The 17970-nt window shown below is 48.9% G+C and overlaps 1 protein-coding gene across 2 annotated transcripts in view; it reads right to left on the reverse strand.

Annotated features, from left to right (window-relative positions):
* Positions 1 to 1351: 1351 nt before the first annotated feature.
* Positions 1352 to 17970, reverse strand: part of STPG4 (sperm-tail PG-rich repeat containing 4) — a 39790-nt gene continuing 23171 nt past the window's right edge. Inside the window, exons 6-7 of one of the 2 annotated variants that reach the window (XM_040993212.1) lie at positions 4621 to 4725; positions 1352 to 1490 (exon numbers count right to left, since the gene is read on the reverse strand). In XM_040993212.1, coding sequence (XP_040849146.1) covers positions 1374 to 1490; positions 4621 to 4725 — 222 coding nt within the window. In that variant the 3' untranslated portion in view covers positions 1352 to 1373. The remainder of the gene's footprint in view (positions 1491 to 4620; positions 4726 to 17970) is intronic. The other variant, XM_040993213.1, reaches the window with a different exon arrangement.

The raw sequence follows: 17970 nt of genomic DNA on the forward strand, positions 1-17970 counted from the left end.
TATTTGTAGCTACAAATCTGTTTTTGTTTTTCAGATTTATTTTATGTGAAAGGCAGATGTACTGAGAGAAGGAGAGACAGCGAGAAGGTCTTCCATCCATTGGTTCACTCCCCAAATGGCCACTATGGCCAGAGCTGGTATGATCCAAAGCCAAAAGCCAGGAGCCAGTAGCATCTTCCATGTCTCTCACATGGGTACAGGGTCCAAAGGATTTGGACCATCCTCTGCTTCTTTCCCAAGCCATAAACAGAGAACTGGATCAGACATGGAGCAGCCAGGGCATAAGCTGGTACCTATATGGGATGCCAGTGCCACAGGGTAGAGGATTAGCCTCTTGAGCCATGGCACTAGCCCCAGCTACCAGTCTTACAGGGTGGCTTTCATGGTAAAAGACTCTACTAGTGATGTATCTGCGGGTGTTGATTGGATGTGCTGGCGCTGGTTTCCAGGTAGGTGCTTTATTTAGCATGTCTGTTGCTTCCTCAGCTGTAATCAGTTTGGGTGATGTCTTTCAGTGGTGGACTATAAGGGTTGTGGAATTGCATTGCCAGCTGGGGTGCTGCTCCCTTAGGTGGGGTGGGTTCCTAGCAGCTTGAGATGAAGGGCATCCCATGGTGGGTGTGGGTGCACATCCTTTCCCATGGGTTGTATGAGGAAAAGGCTACAGGGCCCAGATGGGCATGATTGACTACACCCAATTACACCAGACAGGTCACTGAGGGATCTGCAGGGTCTGAGGGCTGCAGGGGGACCAGGCTACAGCGGTGACTCAGCTAGGGTGCTTGGCTGAGTCCAAAGACTGCCTGCATGGCATCCTGGGGCAGTCAGATGTCTTTCCCAGCTGTGTCTCAGGGCTGATGGTGGGTGGGCATGGCCACGCTCCTGCTTCTCAGGGTCTCAGTGGACCAAGCTTCTGAGCATGGGTTGGCCCACTGCTTTATGGGCTGTGAGAGGGTGGGTGGGGCCACTTGGTTGCTTCCTTTAAAACTCAGCAGGCCAAGTGAGTCTGCAAGGGCTGCTGGGCTCTCCTTCTCAGGGTCACAAGTGCATGGTGAGGTCTGCTTCTCCGAGTGTCTACTGATGGAGCTTCTTACAGCCCTACTGAGCTGAGATCTGAACAAAGAGCACACCCAGCGCAGCCTGGACACACAGGAGCAGCCCAGGGTACAGCCCGTCACATACACTCTTTGGTCATGAGCAAAGAATCGACTGCTTCAGGTAAGATGTGGTAACGACACCTCCCAGTTAAGCGGGCAAGATCACCTTGGGTGTGTTCTGTGGTTAAAGACCCCTTCAAGGAAAAGAGCACACTGCCATCTAAACAAAAGAACTTAATAGAAACCCATATAACTTAGCATCAGGATGGTTTTATTTTAAAAGCCCATGGTGTTGTTGAAGAAGAGACTGTGTCCTCGGCCCATTTTGGCCACAGTTGCAGACTGCTTAGGGAACTGTACGATTGATGCATATGTTCCTGGGCCTGGAGTTTTCTGGAAACAGACAGAAAATAGGAAGTGATGAGGTGATGAGGTGGTGACCCTGAGCCTGCCTGTACCTTACTGCTGGTTAGGATGCACTCAAGCCTGGTGGACCCTGGAATCAGACGGAGTGCGTGTCCTTGGAGCAGGGGCAGCTCTTTGTCAAGGACAAGCCAGTGACCAGGGAGGAGGTGTCTCACTCCACATGTACTTCTAGGCATTCAGTGAACACTTTGCCCAGGCCGTTCCAGTCCCAGGGAGTGCCCGCAGCCTGCCCTCCAGTGACACCAGGCTACCAGCAAGGGGCTGGGGCAGTTGTATCCTCAAGCTGAGTGGTCTAATTCAGAAGTCCTCTAGGACTTGGTCTGTTTCCATCCCTGACCCAGTGCAAGAAAATAAGGTGCTTCCTAACCAGGCTCTGTGGGCCCCAGATCAGAAGTTGTCTGCAGGGATCAGCGAGGTCTGTTTCAAATCCTGTTGCTTTAGTTTAAGGGAGCAATGCAGAGAACAAGAGAGAGAGAGAGAGAGACAACACTCCCATTTGCTGCTTCACTCCCCAAACTCCACCCATGACTCAGGCTGGGTTAGTTTAAGTCAAGAACCCAAAACTCAATCCAAGTGGGTTACAGAGACTGTTACTTGAGCCATCACCTGCTTCCTCCAGGGTCTGTGTGAGTAGGAACCTGGAAATAGCAGCAGGAGGCAGGGATCAAATCCAGATGTTCCAATGTGGGATGCCAGTGTGTCTTAACCACAGGCCACCCAGAAGTCACACTTCCATTTTGATGAAATATCTGAAAAGTTATTTTGCCAGTTGTTTATTAAGTTTGCTGATTGCTACTTATTCAAAAGGTAGGATAAGAGAGAGATCTTCCATCCACTGGTTTATTTCTCCAACGCTTGGAACAGCTTAACCAGACTGAAAGCAGGAGCCAGAAACTCCACCAAGTGTCCCCCATTGGTGATAAGAGCCCACACACTGCAGTTGGCACCTGCTGCTTCAGGGTGTGCACCAGCCAGGAGCTGGATTGAAAGCGGTCACGGGATGAGATCCCAGGCTCCCTGGGGGATGACTCAAGCAGCAGTTTAACCTAATACACCACAACACTTGCCCCACATTTTGCTGATTATTTAAAGAAAATTTTCTTCCCTAGTGATAACATGCAAATGAATTCAGTTTTATTTGTTTGTTTGCTTAAGATTTATTTATTTTTGTTGGAAAGGCAGATTTACAAAGAGACGGAAATAAAAAGATCTTCCATCTACTGGTTCATTCCCCAAATGGTGGCAATGGCTGCAACTGAACCAATCTGAAGCCAGGACCCAGGGGCTTCTTCCTGGTCTTCCACATGGGAACAGGGGGCCCAAAGCTCTAGGCCGTCTTCTACTGCTTTCCCAGGCCAAAAGCAGAGAGCTAGATGGGAAGTAGAGTAGCCAGGATATGAACTGGTGTCCATATGGGATGCTGACACTTGCAGGTGGAGGATTAGTCAGTTGACAGCCATTGTGCCAGCTCTGCCCCATGAGTACCATTTTCATAGAGTGGGACTTCAGTGTCATAGGTTGAGTTTTCCATGATTGTGTGGCAAGGGGGTTGCACATCTTAAAACCTGAAAGAAAGCTGACCTAGGGTTCTCCTGGAGAAACACCCATGGAACAGTTAAGGGTGAAGACCAGAGTCCCACAGGCCTAGGTCGGAGTCCCAGTCCACCAGCCTTGGCTCAGCAGGACCCTGAGGCATCCGGGTCTAGTGTGCCTAGCTGTGGTGTGTGAAGACCCCTGGGCCAGATCAGCAGCAGATACTTCCCACCTGCCACCTCATGTTGCCTTGTTCTCTCCCACTGGCTGTTTCCATCCTCCTTTGCGATGAGTTATTTCTTTAGGAGACAGCCGAGAGTGAGCAGAGCAGGGCCTGCAGAAGCCGCTAAAAATGACAGGATGTTTCCCTTGCCAGAAGCGGAATGAGCAGCTGGAGAATTTAATCAAGGCTAGGCCCTACGTCAGAGGAAGCCACGGCCTTTATTAGTGCTGTTCAGGAGGCCACCATGGCCATGTGCAGCCCTGGGATGCTGGGCCATGGAACAGCAAGCACAGTGGGGCAGAGATGGGGTGCTGAACCCTACAAACCACTGCATATTAGGAGGTTCAGCCTCCTTGAGGACAGCCAGCCTGGCCCTCTGGCCCTCTGGCCCTGACTATTACCCTGTGACCTTCTGTCTAGCCTTGACTTTCCTGCAGATTTCCCCTAAGGGAAGGGCTTCCCAGAGCAGCAACCCAGGATCCCAGGACCCTCTAGGTGAATGCTGAGAGCTGAGCACTACAGTCTCCAGAGTCTTTCTCAAGGCCTCAGAAACATGTATTTCTAAATCATGGTGATGCACCTGCCTGCTGGTGTGAGTCAGTGGGCAATCTCGCCACCCGGCACTCCTCTAGGTCAAGGCCTCAGGACTCTGGCACTGCAGCTACACCACTCCATGGCAGAGATTTCTAAGGTCTCAGTGTGGGGCAACCCTGGGGGCTGGGGGTATTAGCATATGGACCACACAGTGGCCAACTAGCCCCTCCTATCCAGTGCCCCAATCTCCTCCTTCCGCCCGTTGACTGCCCAGAGTGAGCCCATATTCCTGTCTCCCCAGCTGTCTTGAGGCCTCAGAGAGCAGGGAACAGGCTAGGCTTAACAAAACCGTGGATGCTGGAGCTGACTTGCTGTGGTGGACTCGGGGCCCTGCAGGCCACTTGCACATTCTCTGTGGCCTTGTCTCTCTTCATGTACTCATACCTATTCCCTTGTCTGTCCCTTGGGCACAGCGTGATGACCCCATGTCTTAAGGGTCCCTTTTGCTTCCTGGGGCTGCCAGAAGCCACACACACACAAACAGTGGTCAGGACGGCTGTGGGTGGCCATAGCACAGCAAGTATACACAGAGCATGCGGTACACACAGGTGCACCTGTGATACCTGTTTGGAGCATGCACAATATCACATCAGGATCTGAGTCCGCAGCTGGCCAAGGCCTTCCAGATGCTAGACACCCTGTCTGCCTCAACAGGCCAAAGACCACCCATGCCCAGTTCCTCCAGCCCCAACACAACCCATGACTGCAGCTGCCCTGGTGGGGGTGTCTGCCTTGTACAGTACTCACCGAGCCGCTGGGCAAGAACCGAGGGACTCTGGATTGAAAACAAGAGGTAATGCAAGTTGCTGGTGGTATTTTCCAGTCATAATGGCCTGGTCCTGGTCCTTCATGCTGTAGAACATTAGAAGAAAGTGTTGTTTCTTTTAGGACTAATGTTTGCTATATCTATCTATCTATCTATCTATCTATTTATATACTGATTTATCCACCTTATTAAGAGACAGATATCTTCCCACCTCTGGTCCACTTCCGCCCGCAATAGCTATGGCTGGGCCAGACCAAAGCCAGAAGCCAGGAACTCAGGTGGTGTTGTCCTTGCAGTGGTAGGAATCCGCATAGTTGGACCATCCCCTGCCTCCTCCCTGGCTGCACATCAGTGGAAACCCAGATAGGAAGCAGAGGTGCCAGGACTCCAGCAAAGCACTTGATAAGGGAGGCAGGTGTCAACTGCTGCACCAAGTATCTGCCACGTACCAGCTGATGTATTTTAATGTCTATTTGCCTTCCGCAGACAAATGTGACTCAGTGTGATGCAGCAGAAAAATACTGGGATTAGTTGTGACCTAGGAAATAAGAGTAGCACATATTGTACCTGCCTTACCGTCCTTGTCATGATGGTGAGAACTGAATGAGACTAAATGATCTGTTTAAAGTTTCCATCACCAGACCAGTGCTGTATTTGCCATGGCTTAGGAAGCTAATCCCCAGCCAGCAGCAGTGCTGGTTCTAGTCCTAGTTGATCTACTTCCCACCCAGCTCCTTGCTTGTGGCCTAGGAAAGCAGTGGAGGATGGCTTTAGCCCTTGGGACCCTGCATCCATGTGGGAGACCTGTAAGAAGCTCCTGGATCCTAGCTTCAGATCAGCTCAGCTCTGGCCACTGTGACCATTTGGGGAATGCACCAGAGGATGGAAGATTTTCTGTGTTAATTTTTACTTCCAAGTAAAACATATATAAATATTTTTAAAAAATAAAAGCAGACAAACAAACAGAAAGCTGGCTACAGATGGGCCCCATGGACTGGACAGAACAAGCACACAGATTGCAGCCACTCCGTGGGATTTCAGAGCAAGGCTGTGCCAGTTAGCATGGCTTCACCAAGAATGGAGTCTGACAGCCAAGGGATGAATGAGTCTCATAACCCTCAACTCAAGCAGCAGTGTGCCCAAGCTGAAGCCAATGCCCATGAGTGGCAGAGGTCACCGGCAGGGGGAGGCTGCTTGGCGTGAACCTGCATTCATGAGAGAAACTTAAAAGAGAGGAACCCTAGGCAGCTGGGACAGCAACCAGGCATACAAAGTCCCCTGGCCACATCATGTAGAACTCAGCTGAGTGGCTGAGGCAAGCCAGGATGCTGGAAGTGCTGCTGGTGGGTCCCCATCTGCCACAGCGATGCGCATGGCCTGACCCCCCTCCCCCCCCCACTGCTAGCACTGCAGCCCGCACCCTCCCCCACACCTCTTTCTTGAGCTTTCACTAACACGCTCTCTGGGAGTTCAATGTCCTGCCTAGGGAGGCTCTGCTGGGGCTTCCTGCCAGCTGGCAGGCTCCTCGGCCTGGGCTTGAGGATCTGAACTAAAGGGACTGAGACCGGGGAAGAGAAGACATGATTGAGCTTTACTGCGTGAGGGCCAGATGGACTGACTCTCCAAGAGGGATGATGAGGGAAGTGGATCCAGGCCCATGGTCATACTCCAGAAACCACAGGAATGTGGTGGCAAAGCCAGGACAGCAGCATGAGATCCCTGGAGGGTTGTGTGGCGGTGGGGACGCAGGGTAGACTTGGGGGCAGGGAGTGTGGATGGCTCCACGAGTGCCACTCTTGGAGCTAGTCGACGACGAGAGGGCACTTAAGACTTCTCTGCTTTCGGGGGGGCAGCAGCACATTCTGTCCCCTCTGGCCTGGGGGCCAGGAAGGGAGGTGGACCTCCCTGGGCGAGACTCAGAGCTTTGGACTTGCATTGCATGGGACAGACTGAGAGTGGGAAGGGACAGGCTGAGAGTGGGAAGGGACAGGCTGGGAGTGGGAAGGGATCCATCTAGGTCACAAGGCCTTGGGATGAAGACCTGGTGGGCAGCTCAGAGAACAAAACGCCAGGTACCCCTGAATGATGACACTAGATGAGCCCAATTCATAAACCCTGAGTTTTTTTTTTTTTAAGATTTATTTATTTTTATTGGAAAGTCAGATATACAGAGAGGAGGAGAGACAGAGAGGAAGATCTTCTGTCCGATGATTCACCCCCCAAGAGACCACAATGGCAGGAGCTGATCCAATCCGAAGCCAGGAGCCAGGTTTCCCACACGGGTGTGGGGTCTAAGGGTTTTGGACCATTCTTGACTATTTTCCCATGCCACAAGCAGGGAGCTGGATGGGCAGTGGGGCTGCTGGGATTAGAACCAGCATGTGTATGGGATCCGGGCACTTTCAAGGCGAGGACTTTAGCTGCTAGACTACCATGTAGGCCCAATCCTAAGCTTTTGTGATGGGTTGATTTGTGGTCAATGATGAATAGGGTCTCAAGGCCCTTCAAATGTGACCTCATTTGGGACAGGTTGGGACAGTCAATAGGATGGGCACGAATCCAACATGGTCAGTGTCTCCTATTATAATGCAGACCCCAGGAGGCAGCAGTGATGGCTCCAGCAGTTCGGTTCCTGTCACCCACTTGGCAGGCCTGGATTGAGTGCCAGGCTACTATCCGGGAGACTTCTCTCTCTCTGTATCTCTACATCTCAAATAGATAAATCTTTAAAAAGAGGACACAGAATGTTTCTTGCTGGCTGGCTCCATGTTCTCTGCTCTCCGGAATCAGGGAACCTGCTCAGCAGAGCAGCCTTCAGGAGCAATCAAAGGCTATAGATCTGCCACATCAACCCCAAGGTGCCTCCGGTGGGGACTTCTGCTGCTTTCCCTTCTTCCTTCCTTCTTTTCAGATTTGTTATTTGAAAGGCAAAGTTACAAAGACAGAGAGCTAGAGATCTTTCATCTGCAGGTTCACTCCCCATACTGCCACAGCAGCTGGAGCTGGGCCACTCCGAAGTCAGGACCCAGGAGCTTCTGCTGCATTTCCATCAGGGAGCTGGATCAGAAGTGGATCCACCAGGCTGTGAATAAACATCCATATGAGATGCCGGTACTTTGGGTTGGAAGCTTTGCCTGCTATGCCACTGTTCCAGCCCCCAAGGCAAGAGGCTTCGTAGGGGAGAGAAATAGATGTAGTGTAACTTAGTCCTAACTGGCCAGAAGGGTGTGCCTTTCCTGCTGTAATACAGTTTACAGTCTAGTGGGGAAGATAGATAGATAGATGATAGATAGATAGATAGATAGATAGATAGATAGATAGATAGATAGATATAGATATATAGCCTGGTCCACAGGGCCCGAGCAGCCCCTTAAGGAAGTGCATTTTAGTCAACACCTAAAGAATCACAAGGAACTGGCAGGGCAAGCAGCTGGAAGATGGGCTTGTGCAGGAAGCAGTGACAGGGAGGGTTAAAGCAAGTTAAAGTGGGCAGGCCCTGGAGGACGATGAATAACACGGGGAGGGGGGGTGGGGGGGTGTTATTCATCAGAACCTGCTGGAACAAACTCACTGCATTGCAGAAATAAAAGAAATAACCAGAAATAAAGGAAGAGCTAACCAGCTTGTGCTGATTTCACCGGTAGAGGAAACTAAAGAACCAATAGTTCATGGCCACTGGGATGTCTCCATGGGTATGTGTGGTCCCACCAGGAGTTCTCTTCCACTCAGCTCCCCGCAAACCACAAAGGTTTCAGGGAGCCAGGGGATGTGGCTGGGCTGAATGTGTCAAGTTCTGTTAAAACCCAGCTTAATAAATCAACTCCATGAATAGTCACTGAGGAAGCCTTCTGGGTTGTAAGATATTTATGGCAGGGGTGGTGGCAGGTGTCAAAAATGTTCTGGGCAGGATTTTAGACTCAGGGGGAGCTGCTCTCCAGTTGTGAAAACAGAGACAAAAATTCAGCCAACGTGGTTCTTGTGACCACGAGACAAGAAACCAAAAACAAAACAAAGAACACCGTCACAGACTAGATATTACTATACTGACATCCAAGAATGGATTTATTACTATTGTTATTATTTATTTGAGAAACAAAATACAGAGGCTGGCTCACTTTCCAAATGCTTGCAACAGCCAGGGGTAGGGAGATGCATGAGGGCAGGGCAGGCAAGGGCTGAGCTAGGAGTCTAGAACTCAAACCAGGCCTTCCACACGAGTAGCATCCTGTCACAGAATGCCCAAGTTTTCAAGTCCCAGCTCTGCTCTCTCCTCCAGCTCCCTGCTCATGAGCATCCGAGAGGGCAGCAGGTGATGGCTCATGAACTTGCATCCCTGACACGCACGTGGAAGACCCAGGTTGAAGTGCCCTGCTCCAGGCTTTGGCCTGCTGCAGCTGCAACCATCACGGGCATTTGGAAAGTGAACTGGTGAATGGGCGAGTTCTCTCTCTGTCTCCCACATACATTTTTTTCTAAGTATTCTTAAGAATTGTTAAAAATGTGTCTAAACATGTTCAGACTTTTTCCCCGACATTGTTCCATGAACAGTACAGTAAAGCACCTATTCCTTTAGCACGGATATGGTGTTGTCTCATGGGTAATCTAGAGTGACTTAAAGTAGATGAGATGATTGCACGGAGCGCATACACATGCTGGAGCATTTTATAGAAGGGCCATGAGCATCGCAGTCATTTGACACACTTGGGGGGGCCTGGAACTGGTCTTCAGGTGCCCCCAAGGATGATCATTTTGTACTGTGAAATTTTTGCTTTCACTTAAATTTTTTGAAATAAAAGCATATAAACTGCTAAGGAAAATAAACCACAGAGCAAAATTTCAACACAAGACTCATGACTGAATTATTCTCCAGAGTAACCACTGGAATTTGCTAGACCCACTTTTATCAAACTGTCTTTCCATTTCTGTGGCAAAGACTCTCTGTGCACCAAGTAACTGTCCATAGATGCTTGCCTAGATGCCGCCCAGTCAGCACCTTGCCGCTTCTTCCAAGGTGTGTTATTTGGCCTTGACAATGCCTTCTACAATTTGATCACAGCTATACATTCTTCCACCACACACTTCTGGTCTCTGTAAACCTTCATGACTTGCAAGCCTTCTCTGTAGGAACAGGTGCAGCTGGGGACAGCCATAGGTGATAGCTGTGGAAGGTTGACTCCAAACAGGTTAATCCAGCCTGATCTGAAATCGGCTCAGTACACGGCCTCCATGGCTGCCCATGCCAGCTGCCTGCAGTCCTTTAGCACTGCCCAAAGCCCCCCAGCCATCACTAGTTACTGCCGTCAGCTTGCACATGCGCACTCACTTGATGCTCCCACCTCTGCCTCCACTCAGCAGCTAAGAAGCAAGTGAGGGAGCCAGGCCCAGGCACTGATCTTGCTTCTGGCTGCCGGGAGGTAATGGTACTTACTTCTCAATTGTACTCTCCCTCTCTCTTTTTTTTGAAGATGTATTTATTTTTATTGGAAAGTCAGATATACAGAGAGGAAGAGACAGAGAAAGATCTTCTGTCCAATGGTTCACTCCCCAAGTAGCCACAATGGCCACAGCTGTGTCAATCTGAAGCCAGGAGCCAGGAGTCTTCTCTGGGTCTCCCACATGGGTGCAGGGTCCCAAGCTTTGGGCTGTCTTCGATTGCTTTCTTAGGCCACAAGCAGGAAGCTGGATGGGAAGTGGGGCTGCCGGGACTAGAACCGATGCCCATATGGGATCCCGGGGTGTGCAAGGCAAGGAGTTTAGCCACAGGCTACCACACTGGGCCCTCAGTTGTACTCTCTAAAGCCATAAAGTTGGAGGGAACTTAGAAAGAGTACAGTCTCATCCCTGCATGTCCTAGGGACAGAAAGCTTCAGTTTGTCTTATTAAGGAAAGGGCCAGAAATACATCTGTGGTCCCATCCCTCTAATTATACATCGAAAACTCAAGTGGTAAGCAGTTGAAGCTGAAATTGCTATTCTGCGGTGTTATGAAATTGACTTGGCCTTGGGGCCCGCAGTGAGCAGGAGTACACTGCCCTAAAAAGGAAACCTAGGCATCCCAGCAAGGGAAACTCCTAGGTGGAGGTGGGCACAGGGGCAGGCTGTGGTGTCATGGCTCTGGGAACTCAGGAGGAGGTAGTGGCAGCACCTGTTCCACCCTGGAGGTACTGGAGGCCTGTGAGTCTGGCTCAGCAGGTTCAGAGAAGTCAGACACACACACATGCTACAGGATGGGAGGGAAGCCACCTGTCACACCCATACGGCTTATTCCACTTGGGGAAGTGAAGAGTCTGTTTCTGCAGATGAACAGTGTAGCCATCTGGGGTTCCAGGGAAGGTGCAATGTGGGGGTGATCACAAACCTGTCCCCCCATCAAAAGGGACAGTTCTTACAGGAACCAGGAATGCCCAGGGAATCCAGCACTGAATGACAGGTCAACACCTCACCTTCTGTTTTCTAGGGCACCCCAGAGGCAACAGGAATGACCCCCAGGGTTGCTGGAATGCCAAGGTAATGCTTCTGACCATAACTGTGAACTTGGGGGACCAGGAACTCCTGCTCATCCTGGCTGTGACAGTGCCTAGCTGCTAGAAAGAGTACAACCCCATCCACACCCACCGTTAGGCCTCTTGTATTTTATTTTATTTTATTATTTTAATTTCCCTAAGGTTATGTTGGATGGATTTCTGTTTTCTGTTACTTGTAATTTAAAAAAAAAGGAAAAGAAAAAATTATTAACATAGTTTTCTGTTTCCTGCTCCCAGATATTATTACAAGAAAGAAGCTCACTGGGAGACACTCCAGCACTGCTGGATGGCCCTCCGTGACTCCATACATGTCATCAGATAAGACTCCAGTGGAAAGGGTGCATAGCTGTTTTTAAGAAAACAAAAAGATTTTCAGAGCCCAGCATGGTGGCATAGGGTGTAAAGCCACAGCCTGCAACGTCCATTCCATGTGTTTGGGTCCTGGCTCCTCCACTTTTCGATCCAGCTCCCTGTAAATGGCCTGGGGAAAACAGCAGCAGATGGCCCATGTTTCTGAGCCCTTGCCACCCATGTGGGAGATCTGGATGAAGCTCCTGGCTTCTGCCTGACCACAGTGGTGTTTGCCGTTGTGGCCAACTAGGGAGTGAACAAGCAGAGGATCTGTCTCTCCCTCTTACATGCAAAAATCTTAGAAAAGAAAGAAAAATTCCCAGAAGGGATATATATATATGTATATATATATATATATTTTAAAAAGGCCATCTGCAGCTGAATTTCAAGTGCTTTGTTTATCTCCATCTCTGAGGAGCCTGAGACAGGAACCTGCTTTAGCCATCTTATACTCCAGATGCCATTCTGGCAAAAATCCATCTTCTGCTTACTTTAATCTGACCATGTTTTAAAATTGTTTTTCTGTTCTTCACAGAACTTCAAACTCTCTGTTCAGCTACTTCCATGTTTATGTAGATATGCAAATAAATAAATCTCTCTGAGAGTGAGCTTTACTTATTTGAAAGGCTAAGTGACAGAACGAGGGAGCGGGAGGGAGGTTTCCCATCTGTTGGTCCACTCCTCAAATGCTCCCTACAGCTGGGGTTGGAACTCCATTCAGCTGTCTGAGGTCGCTGGCAGGGACCCATGTACTTGAGCCATCTGCTACCTTCTAGACTGCCCGTTAGCAGGAAGCTGGATTCGGACTGGAGATAGGAGCCAGACTTGTGGTTCAGGAGGGTAAGCTGCTGTCTGCAGCATCAGCATCCCCTATGGGCTACAATCAGCGTTCCAATTGCTCCCTGCTCCTGTGCCTGGAAAGAAGCAGATGACCCAAGTAGTTGGGCCTCTGTTTCCCAAATGAGACAGAGTTGCAAATTCAAAATCCTCCATTGGGGGATTAAATTAGCAGACTGGGGAGTAAATTAGCTCGTGGTCTCTCTCTCCAACCAGCACCTATTAGGGATTGCAGTGCCACAGGTGGCAGCTTTACCCGTTGCACCGTTGCATCAGCCCCTTATTTGACTTTTGAAGGTTTGTTCTCGTAGTTAGGAAAGGTGTGTGTGTCTTGTTTTTGCTTTGCACACAACTGTGAGAAACAACAACTGCAAGGAGCCTGCGAAGTGGATCACCACAGACCCTAAACCTCCTGGGACTGACCGAGCCTACGGAAGCAGAGAAAAGTGGGACAAATTTGAAGTAACAAAATGTTCACATGTTGACTGCACTGAAGGCTGTTTCCCTCTAGCACTAAACTGTAAAAGTAATGGGACAGAAAGGAGACCAATTCCCACCTGTAGCCAACGCACAGCTCCTGCAAGCGTGTTGGGGCTCTTCAGTTTTTTAATTTACGTTACTTTCCTCACATGACTTTCATCGTAATATGCCTATCAGTTTGTCCTCTGCTCATATCACTGTGTATTACATCATAAACACTTCTGAGGCTATTGAAATAGCTTAAATGGCTACCAAATGCTCCCTTGAGCAACTACCTAATTTTTTTTCAAGATGATTTCCCTTTTGCTGTGTGTTGAATGGTTGCTGTTATTTTCTTGCCATTACAAATAACCCCCTCATGATTTATTTGTAGAGCTGATTACCTGAATGTAAGATTAATCATATTGGGAAGGTTTCCTCCAAGTGGAATTAATGAGCTGGAAGACTAAGACACACACATGCGCGCGCGCGCACACACACACCTCTGAGAGTGTGGTACACATTGCCAAATGGCTTTTGGGAACCTGTATCCTCCCTCAGCAACCAACAAGAAAAGCACTGGTCCCATGCTCCACATACCACGTAGTTACAGAGAACAAAAAATTGGCCAACTAGAACCTTCCTCTCTCGTCCCCATCCTAACAGGAGTAATAAATCAAGGCAGCAGGAGCCCTGTGCGCTGCAGGAAGTTGTGAAATACATTCAAGAGGGACCACAAGCTTGAAGGTTTTAGTTGTATCAGGAGACTTGTATAGGATGTTTATGAAAGCAATAAAAGCCCCTTCAAGAGGCGGACAAAGCACAAACGGCCCGTTTCCCTGGGCGGCAGCCTCCTGGGTGAGAGCGACGAGGTTAGTTGCAGTTTCCATTTGCCGAGCTGCATCTTTTGGTCTTGGGATTTCTGGGACTGTTCTCAAGGTGCTGGCAGCAAGTGGTGGCTGGTACAAACTGCCAGCGTTGGGGCTGATGGGCGGGCTTGTGGGCTAATCCTCTGCCTCCAGCAGCGGCTTCCCAGTGCCAGTTTGAGTTCAAGCTGCTCTACTTCTGATCTGCTTGATGGCCTGGGAAAGCAACAGAAGATGGTCCAAGTGCTTGGGCCCCTGAATCCACGTGGGAGACCCAGTAAAAGCTCATGGCTCCCGGCTCCAGCCGGCTCCAGCTCTGGCCACTGAAACCATTTAAGAGTGAACCAGCAGATGAAAGATCTTGCTCTTGTCTTTTGTAACTCTGAAACTCTGACTTTCAAGTAAAAAAAAAATAATAATAATAATTTGAAAATGTTATTTTTCCTGAGCATGATAATGGCCCTTTTTACTTACTGTCAAACATGTCCTCTGACTGTACCCCAAAAGGCACCCACATATCCTCCCTTGTCTTCCCTGTGGACCCAAACCCTGCTGATCTGTAATCAGCGATCTCACTGGAAGTCCATGGTGTCATTGGAAGGGTAAACACCACTTGCCAACCAGTCAGAGTCCTGACTGAATGCTTCTCCCTGCAGCCCTGGCATTCCGGAGCCAAAGCGTCACCAAGCCCTGATGCAGATAAGAAGACTTGATGGTGTTTACTTGTTTTAGTCATTGTGGTATCTCCTCCACACTGAGCGGTCTTTGGCACATAGATCCTAAGAGGCTTTTCAAGTTCAAAGTTAACGTGCTTTTTACAACTGAAAAACCACGTAGTGATCTGTCAGAGCCTTCACACGGACTTTAACCATTTTGAATGGGCTGGTCTTTGGGATGGTACACATCACTGATCAACAGGGATCTCAATGGAAAGAGAGGAGAGGCGGACATCTGCCTGATTGTTTTATAACCGTGTTTCAAGGCCAGCTGAAGGGCCTGGGGGTGGGGGTGTAGACCTATACAGCATTGCAACACATCCCCAGGGCAGCTTTCTGGCCGTTATGGATTCTACGTAGGCCAATAATGACCACAGGATCTCACCACACACCGTAGACAAAACACATTTCAGGAGATCTAGAGTAGGCTATTTAAACAGGAAGGAGAAAGGAGCGGGAGAAGGCAGAGGGAGGAGGAGAGAGAAGCAGCAACAGTAGCAGCTGGTGGCTAGTGTTAGGACATAGTGAGTTAAGCTGCTGACAGTGACACCAGCATCTCATGGGAGCACCAGTGGGAGTCTCAGCTGCACCATTTCTAACCCAGCTCCCTGCTGGTATATGTGGAAAAGCAGCAGAGGATGGCCCAAGTGCTTGGGTCCCAGCCACTCATGTAGGAGACCCACGTGGAGTTCTTCACTCCTGTCTTCAGCCCAGCCCAGCTTGGGCCACTTAGGGAGTGAACCAGCAGATGGAAAATCTCTCTTCTCTCTTCTTCTCTCTGTAATCCTGCCTTTTAAACAAATAAATATATCTTTTAAAAAAAAAATATAAGAGAGTTAAAATGAATATGTCTCTGGAGGAAATTTTGTCAGTGGTGGAAGAAATCTCTAATAAGGGAAAGAGACAGATTTCATTCATTAAACACATTTCTGAGCACTGTACTATGTACGGGTATTGGTGAAACAAACACAATCCCTTGTCTCATGAGGCATATATTCTGGGGGGTGATCACAAAATACTCAACTGAAGCAGGTAAAGCTGCCACCTGTGGCGCCAGCACCCCATATCAGCACTGGTTCTAGTCCCAGCTGCTCCTCTTCTGATCCAGCTTCCTGCTAATGGCCTGAGAGGGCAGTACAAGATGGCTCAAGTCCTTGGAAGAAGCTCCTGGTCCTGGCTTCCATCTGGCCCAGCCCTGGCAGTTACAGCCACTTGAGGAATGAACCAGCAGTTGGAAGACTCCCTTTCTCCCTCTTTCTTTCTGTTACTTTGACTTTCAGATAAATGTATTTAAAAGAATGAGAGAGAATTAGAGAGACAGAGAGAGAGCTCCCATCACTGGTTCACTTCCCAGATTGCCACCACCATCAGTTGGGACATTCCCATCTTTTTTTTAAAAGATTTATTTTTATTATTATTATTTTTTTATTGGAAAGGTGGATATACAGAGAGGAGAGACAGAGAGGAAGATCTTCCGTCCGATGATTCACTCCCCAAGTGAGCCCAACGGCCGATGCTATGCCGATCCGAAGCCAGGAGCCTCTTCCGGGTCTCCCACACGGGTGAAGGGTCCCAAAGCCTTGGGCTGTCCTCGACTGCTTTCCCAGGCCACAGGCAGGAAGCTGGAAGGGAAGCGGGGCTGCCGGGATAGAACCAGCGCCCATATGGGATCCTGGGCGTGCAAGGCGAGGACCTTAACCACTTGTGCCACCGCGCCAGGCCCAACATTCACATCTTTTAACGACAGCTATCTGGATCCCAGTCACCCATGCTGGAGACTCACACTCAATTCCAAGTTCCCTGGCTTCAATCTGGTCCAGCCCTGATTGTTGCAATCATCTGGGGAGTGAAACACTAGATAACAGGTCTCTACGTCTCTGCCTTACAAATAAAATAAAAAGCAAATTATTAAAACAAAAACAAGTAATTGGTAACAAAAGCTTTCTAATGAAAAACAGAAGGGTCTAGTCCCACCCTTCTCCAAGTTCTTCCCCAGACACCGTTTATTGTATAACATGTAGCATGGTAATGGGTGAACACAGCATCACTGAAATCATGTTGAACTGATCATAAACGCAATTAGCACTCCAGAAACATCTTTTATACTTGTTCCTTTAAAGGATCTAAAGCAACCAAGTTTGACTCTTAGTAGTTCTTCTAGCACTTACTCTTTGTTACAAATACTCTGTGTCACTGCTATTCCTTAATTTATGTATTTTTTAAAAATATTGATTTTTATTGGAAAGTCATATTTACAGAGAGAAGGAGAAACAGAGAGAAAGTTCTTTCATCCATTGGTTCACTCTCAAAGTGACTGCAATGGCTGGAGCTGAGCCGATCCAAAGCCAAGAGCCAGGAGCTTCTTCCCGGTCTCCCACATGGGTGCAGGGTCCCAAGGCTTTGGGCTGTCCTTGACTGCTTTCCCAGGCCGCAAGCAGAGAGCTGGAAGGGAATTGGAGCAGCCAGGATATGAACTGGTACTCATATGGGATCCCTGTGCATGCAAGGAAAGGACTTTAGCCACTAGGCTACTGCACTGGGTCCAATTTATATATATATATTTAAGACTTACTGTATTTATTTGAAAAGCAGAGTGTAAAAAAGGAGGAAAGAGAAGGAGAGAGAGCAAGAGAGAGAAATATCTTCCTTCCACTGGTTTGTTCTCCTAAATGCCCACAAACACAAAGCCAGGTCTGAGCCAGGCTGAGCCCAGGAGCTGGGAACTCCACCTGGTCTCCAAAGTACCTGGACCTGCATGAGCATCAACATCAGCAGAAAGCTAGATTAGAAGTGTAGAGCCAGACTCAAACACGCCCTCATATGGGTGCTATACGCATGGAGGCGTGACCCTCTGCACCACAACTGCTTCTTCTTGATTTCTGTTCTTACAGTCTTTTGTTTTACCTGGAGTTAATTAGTGCCTTGCTGTTTTCACTTGAACTTTTTGCTATTCGTGGTTTCTTATTTTTTTCCCCCATTAAGTGTTGTCCCTCAAAAAAAAAAGATTTAAAGGTCAGAGTTACAAGAAAAAGGGAGAGCAATCTAGCCCCTGGTTAACTCCCCAAATATCCATAATGGCCAGTACTGGGCAAGGCCAAAGTCAGGAGTCAGGAGGTTCATACGGGTCTCTCACATGGGTAGCAGGGTTCTAAAGACCTGGGCCAACTGCTGCTTCTCCAAGGCCATTAGCGTAGAGCAGGATGGGAAGTAGAGCAGCTGTGACATGAACTGTTGGTCCACTTGGGATGCTGGTTTACAGTCAGTGGTTTTACACTTTATACCAATATGCCCTTTTTACTTTTTAAACATTTGTTTCATTTCTATTTGCAGAGTTACAGAGAGAGAGAGAGAGAGATCTATCTTTTATCTACTGGTTTACTCCCCGAACAGCTACAATGGCTAGGGCTGGACTGGTTCAAAGCCAGGGGCTTCCTCGGGGTCTTCCATGTGGGTGCAGGGACTCAAGGTCTTGGAGCCATCCTCTGCTGTTTTCCCGGGCTATTAGCAAGGAGCTGTATAGGAAGGGCAGCAGCTGGGACTTGAACCAGTCCTATGTGGGATGCCGGTACAACCGTCAGA

Source organism: Ochotona curzoniae, unplaced genomic scaffold (genome assembly GCF_017591425.1).
Source record: "Ochotona curzoniae isolate NIBS_2020 unplaced genomic scaffold, NIBS_Ocur_1.0 contig_883, whole genome shotgun sequence".
In the NCBI taxonomy this organism is placed as follows: Eukaryota; Metazoa; Chordata; class Mammalia; order Lagomorpha; family Ochotonidae; genus Ochotona; species Ochotona curzoniae.